The 5887-nt window shown below is 33.1% G+C and overlaps 1 protein-coding gene across 1 annotated transcript; it reads left to right on the top strand.

Moving 5' to 3' along the window:
• LOC131169006 (protein SPIRRIG-like) lies at positions 1–5683 on the top strand. Its single transcript, XM_058140474.1, has 7 exons — positions 1–131; positions 270–355; positions 900–1035; positions 1133–1189; positions 2890–3081; positions 5200–5315; positions 5511–5683. Coding segments are annotated over exons 2-6 (423 nt in total). The 5' UTR covers positions 1–131; positions 270–353; the 3' UTR covers positions 5236–5315; positions 5511–5683.
• The last annotated feature ends 204 nt before the right edge of the window (positions 5684–5887 follow it).

The following is a 5887-nucleotide window of genomic DNA, read 5'->3' as shown; positions in this document are numbered from 1 at the left end:
CAGAATACTTGGATAGTTTCACAAAAGTTTGTACAGTAATTTTACACATTTTTTTAAACAGGGATAGACATGAATTGGAATTGGATTTCCAGAGATTTTGGGAGGAGTTCCGTTCATCCAGTTCTGAAAAGGTACCTATTTCTATATATAAAATTTTTCTTGGTTTTCTTTTGTACCTTTTTCCATTACTATTTTAATTGTAAGGTAAAACTTGCCATTTTTCTTAAAAAAAAATTGTAGGTGCTAATGGTATTTCATTCTTTATGCAGAAGAAAGAAGCGGCCTTGAATTTGACTGTATATTCTTTTTGTAGATTAGTGAAGCATTATGCTAATGTAGCCAAATTGGTTACCATGTATGTAAATTGTTCCTCCTTGAACTGGTTATTACTATTGTTGTTGCCTCCCTCCCCCCTTTTTTTCCCCCACTTGCACTCTACTGATTGTTAAACCATGGATGCACAGGCTTTGATAGATCTTATGGATTCTTTTATTGTCTTTCTTGTGGTGCATCCATTGTGTTATACAGCAGACATTTTTCTGTCCATAGTACTCCTTTTTTGTGGGTAGGCCTTTTCGACTTTTTATTTACCAAATAGGGTTATTTTTCTATTGTTTTTGCTATGCAATATATGTGTGGAAAGAATGATTGATGGACCAAAATTAGTCAGATCTGCCATATCTCTTCCTCAAGCTGTTTCATCTGAACATATCATTTAATAGTTGTTTGAGATAACCAGTTTTCTGCTCTGTACAGTATCTAGCTTTTATTTTCAATAATGCAAGTCAGCAGAGGAACTCGTTATTGGTTTTTCACTTTTTGTATAAGATTTCTTCTTTGGTACTTTATGTAGTTTTCAGCATGTTGAAACATTATGAACTTTTTTTGATGAATCACAGGTTAGTTGAAACACACATTTTCTCATTTGTTGTGGGAGGAGCCTTCGTCACAGATGTTGAGAAGTTAAAGATCAGCAGCAAAACAAGATCACTGGATGTAGAGAATGTATTAAGATTTTTTTCGGAAGTCACAAAGGTTTGCCTCTTATTGTATTCTAAATGCTGTTCTTTCTCATCTTGCTTTGCCCAGGTGATTTGTTGTTCACTGCTGTATTCTGCATGCTTTTCTCCAGGATGGCATCAGTCCTGGTTCAAATTTGTCAACTGCCATGGAAGTCCTTGTATCTGGGGTATATTTCTCTTACCTTAACTGGCTTGGAAAAAATAGGATGTGTGAGAGCCGTTTGCTTCATTTCTGTCCTATCTTTATCTAATACAATCTTTGAGTTATTTCTTACATGCAATCATGGTGTCGGGTGACTTGATGCAGTGTTGCAAGTGAAGTTAATATCGTGTGCAATATATGAGGATATTGATTATGATAGTTTAGGTAGAGTCAGGAGATACATGTTCAGATGTGATTCCTATGTTGAGCTTATTTCTGCTATAAAAGCTTTAAAATTAAGCTTTGTCTTGTGGCCTATTGATAAACAGTCTTTCCTCGACTCCGGGATATTATGCTATCTCATTCATATTTTGAATGTCCCTCTGAGTCCTGAAGTCAAACAAAGGCAAAAGGCTACTAACTATGAAGTGCCACTGCTACTTGAAAAAGATCATGGTGATGTTGGGCATGCTCGCCGGCTTGAGGTAGTTTTTTTTTTATATATTTTCTTGCCTCTCTAGTAGCTGTTATTAACATGCTTGTGTGTGTGCGTGTGTGCGTGTGTGTGTGTGTGTGAGAGAGAGAGAGCACCAGAATACATGTAAACATGCAAAACTTTTTCCCCTTGTCTGGTTGCTAGAGCACATTGTCATTGCTTTGCTAACTCAATTCATGATTTATACTATTTTTAAAAATATCTAGGATTTCTGTAGCATATGAGACACAAATATACTCGCTTTCCATGAATTATCTTGACACTTTTTTGCTCCCACAATTTGAACCCCAAAGATGAATTATTCTTTTATCTTTCAAGTGAAGGTGAGTCCAATCCTAAGTAAGATGTCAAAAGGCATATATTTTGGTGTTGAAATGAGATATGAAGATCCTGCAGAGCAATGCTGATTAAGTGGATGGATATGATCTTGGTGCTTGATGTGCATTTAGGCTACTTGGGTGTGTGGAATCATGCTCCAAGATTTGTGTAACTGCTTTGCACTAGGTAGTGAGTAAATTCATAATTACTTAGCTATAGTTTTTTCCTGAGATGGAGGGAGTGGGTATAGATGGATTATTTTAGTTGAAATTCCTGCACTTAGGTCTAACCCAAAGAAGAGGCTGTAAATGGATTATTTTACTGGAACGGACACACTTAGGTCTAACCTAATCAGTTGTGCATGGTTTTGATTTGTTACCCATGTTATGTTTCTTTGCTGGAGATAACTGGATTGAAAATGTACATTAATTTGGATAAAAAATGTTTAATTTTCAGTATGGTTACTTGAAGGTAATTTAATTTTTCAATATCCTTCCCTAACATGGGAACAGTACTTTCATTGATGACAAACTTAAAATGGTTCCAACTAACCAGCTGGTATATGGCTTGGTTGAAGTTATGTTAAAATTTATTGTGTTAAAATTTATTGATAGACACTTAATGCATACATGCCTGTTGTCTCATTCTGCATATTAGTGATTGAGCTGTTGTAAATACGAACATCAGAAGAATTCTTTTTTCTTGTCTAATATATATCTCTATTCATGCAGGTGGACTGCATATTAGTGATTGAGCTGTTGTAAATACGAACATCAGAAGAATTCTTTTTTCTTGTCTAATATATATCTCTATTCATGCAGGTGGACTGCATATTAGTGATTGAGCTGTTGTAAATACGAACATCAGAAGAATTCTTTTTTCTTGTCTAATATATATCTCTATTCATGCAGGTGGAAGCAAGCATAGTGCATGTTATGAAAGCATTGGCAAGCCATCCTTCGGCTGCACAATGTTTGGTTGAGGATGATTCACTTCAGTTGCTGTTTCAGGCGGTTGCTATTGGCTCTTTAACAATCTTCTCCCGTTATAAAGAGGGTCTTGTTCCTCTGCGCAGCATACAACTTCATAGGCATGCAATGCAGGTGGATGCCCTAGAGTTTTGATATTTATGCAGTAAAATAATGGATCTGCATGTACATAACTGAAATTTACGGCCTCATTAGGTATATCAGATATTCTTAATGGTCCGATGGTTGAAACTGTTTTTGTTGCTTTTTTGGTTGTTTTTCCAGATACTTAGTCTTCTTTTGGTCAATAACAATGGAATCACAGTCACATATATATACACAAACACCATCTAGTATTGACATTTTATATATATGAAAAATATGTGAAAAGCATGAGGTAAACTATTGTTTGCCCATCTCCGTTCCTATATTAGTTGCTTTACGAACTTCATTGCAGAAAATGCATATAAATTTTGGATAAATTACATAGAAATTACCTCAGTTTAGGGATATGTTGCAATAAGGTATCTAAATTTTAATTTGTAATACAAAATCCTTCTTGATCTTTAATTTAAATAATATAAAAGCCTCTTGTGACTTTCAATAGCCGGTATTTAAGTTTTGTTTCTGATGTGACACTTGTAATATTAAAAAATTATATTTTTTCTCTATTAATTTAATACTTATCAAGAAAAAATTTTTATTTAATTAAAAATAATATTTTATAATTAATTTCTCTATAATTTCTCTCTCCCTAGTACTCTCTCTATCCGCGGTCTCAACGATTCAAATTACATAAATTAACACTTCAGTAATCTATAACTTATTTACTTTAAACTGTTGATCTATGAAAATATAATTTTTTTTTAATTTAATAAATGTCATATCAGCATAAATAATATAAAAATTGACTATTAAAGATCACATAAAATTTATGTTATTTAAATTAAAAATAAAAAATTATATATTATAAATTAAAATTTAAATATTTTATTATTATATATCCCTAAATTTAGCCGCCATCTATATAATTTACTTTATAAATTTTTGATATGTAGCAATAACTAAGTAGAAAAATAAAATCATTTGGTAAAATAATATCTTTAAAGTGCTTTTGTCCTCTTCCTGCCCATATTATGATAATTTTTTTTTTTTAAATCGAATGGGGTCAAATTGACCCCACTCATCTGTGTCTATATTTGCCTATGCTATAGAATTTTTCCATATTGTCAATTTGTATCCAACATAATTATGCTCTATTGATCATCTTGCACTGATTGAAAAATTAAAGGGGCTGAAATACTAAAAAATCCCTAGTTGGAACTGTTTCTCATTGTCGTCCTGTAATATTCTTTGACCACGTAACTCCCTAGTTTAACTTTGACCACTTAACTGCATTTTGGTTTGGTCTGGTATCATGTTTTGCAATAACTTTTAACTTATTTGTAGGCCATTTGTGCATCAAGTCTATGTACAGGTACCAGCATTGAGTTGTCATTGTCAAAATTTGCTTGCAACAGTGATTGATACTTCTTGTTGAATTTGCTTTGATTTGGCTTGAAGTAATCATTCAAAGTAAATTCGAACGATTTTAGTGACAAAAAACTCAAACGTGATATTTATTTTAGGAATTCAGGTGCAAATGAACCTTAAAGGGAAAACACAAAGTTATAACTGCTGAAGCCATGGGAAAATTTAATTGCTGAATGAGAATCATAGGGTGATAATGTGTAATTGATTGAAACCACTCGGGGTGTGGGTTTTGCAATTTCTACTAGAATAATGAAAAGGAAAGAGAAAGACCTAATTTCTAATTTTTAAAAACTTCAGATCTATTGATTTGTTTAAGGTTTCCAGCAAGTAATGCATCCTGGCAGAAGTAGGCTATCTTGAACCTGTTAGATTTTGGGTACTATGGTTTGCCTTGCAATTTCAGTAACAAACTACCGTGGAAACACCTAGAAGTGGGTCTCTGTAGCATAGGCTATTGTATTTTATGGTTGGTTTTTGAATTTTTGTTTTGTAAAACATGCTTCTCTAACTAGTGCTCTACTTTTATTTGAAGTGGGTACCTGTGGTATTCACTTCACAGAATTCAGACAGTCTCTTTCCTATTACAGCTTGTATTAAAAAATTTCTTTCAACAATCTCAAATACATTTTGCTGTTTCTGATTATAATTGCTAGTATATTTTGTAGCCCTATTTAATCTTTTAACACCTTTCTCAGCAAATGATATATTTATGTTTCGCAGATAAAAGTTCTCTTAATGGCAGTTAAAAGATTTTAATCCAGACTCTGGTGATTCTGCCTACACCATGGGCATCGTGGATCTGTTGCTTGAATGTGTGGAATTGTCATATAGACCTGGTAACTGGTCCATCAACATTGCCTTTTGAATTTATGAGAGCAATCAATGAGAATTCTGCCAATATCATGACTATTGTTGTCTTGATTCCTGAAATAGAAAAAATGCTTATGTTATTGTTGCGAAATTTGAATTATTCGTTGAGCTTTAAAATTACTATACATGTTTAGTGCTGATTTATGCATTTTGAATTGTAGAGGCTGGTGGCGTCAGGCTCAGGGAAGATATACATAATGCCCGTGGTTGTCAGTTTCTTGTTTAGTTTGCATTGGTTCTGTCTTCCATGCCACAAAATTATGGTGCTCCGTCTACTTATTCAAAAAGTTCTGTTGACCAAGAATACACTTTAGATGGTTCTTGTTATGGAAAGTCAATCACTATATTATTTCTCTATATTTTCTATATTCTGTATTTCTATTTAGGATTTATTCCTAATTAGTAGAACACAATTATAGGAATCAATTGTATATATATACCTATATATAGATTAATTGAAATTAAGGAGAATCATCTCTTTCTACATGGTATCAGAGCAGGTCATCTATCTAGGGTGACTATTTGTTCTCATCACCCA

The sequence above is a fragment of the Hevea brasiliensis genome, chromosome 2 (genome assembly GCF_030052815.1).
Source record: "Hevea brasiliensis isolate MT/VB/25A 57/8 chromosome 2, ASM3005281v1, whole genome shotgun sequence".
Classification (NCBI taxonomy): Eukaryota; Viridiplantae; Streptophyta; class Magnoliopsida; order Malpighiales; family Euphorbiaceae; genus Hevea; species Hevea brasiliensis.
The sequence above is the reverse complement of the archived record's forward strand: the minus strand, read 5'-3'. Positions and strand labels throughout refer to the sequence as shown.

Bases quoted from the DNA above. Each gene is read 5' to 3' on its own strand.
- LOC131169006 (XM_058140474.1), top strand. The intron at 1,036-1,132 runs GTTTGCCTCTTA...GCTTTTCTCCAG, and splicing joins TTTTTTCGGAAGTCACAAAG to GATGGCATCAGTCCTGGTTC. The intron at 1,190-2,889 runs GTATATTTCTCT...CTATTCATGCAG, and splicing joins TGGAAGTCCTTGTATCTGGG to GTGGAAGCAAGCATAGTGCA.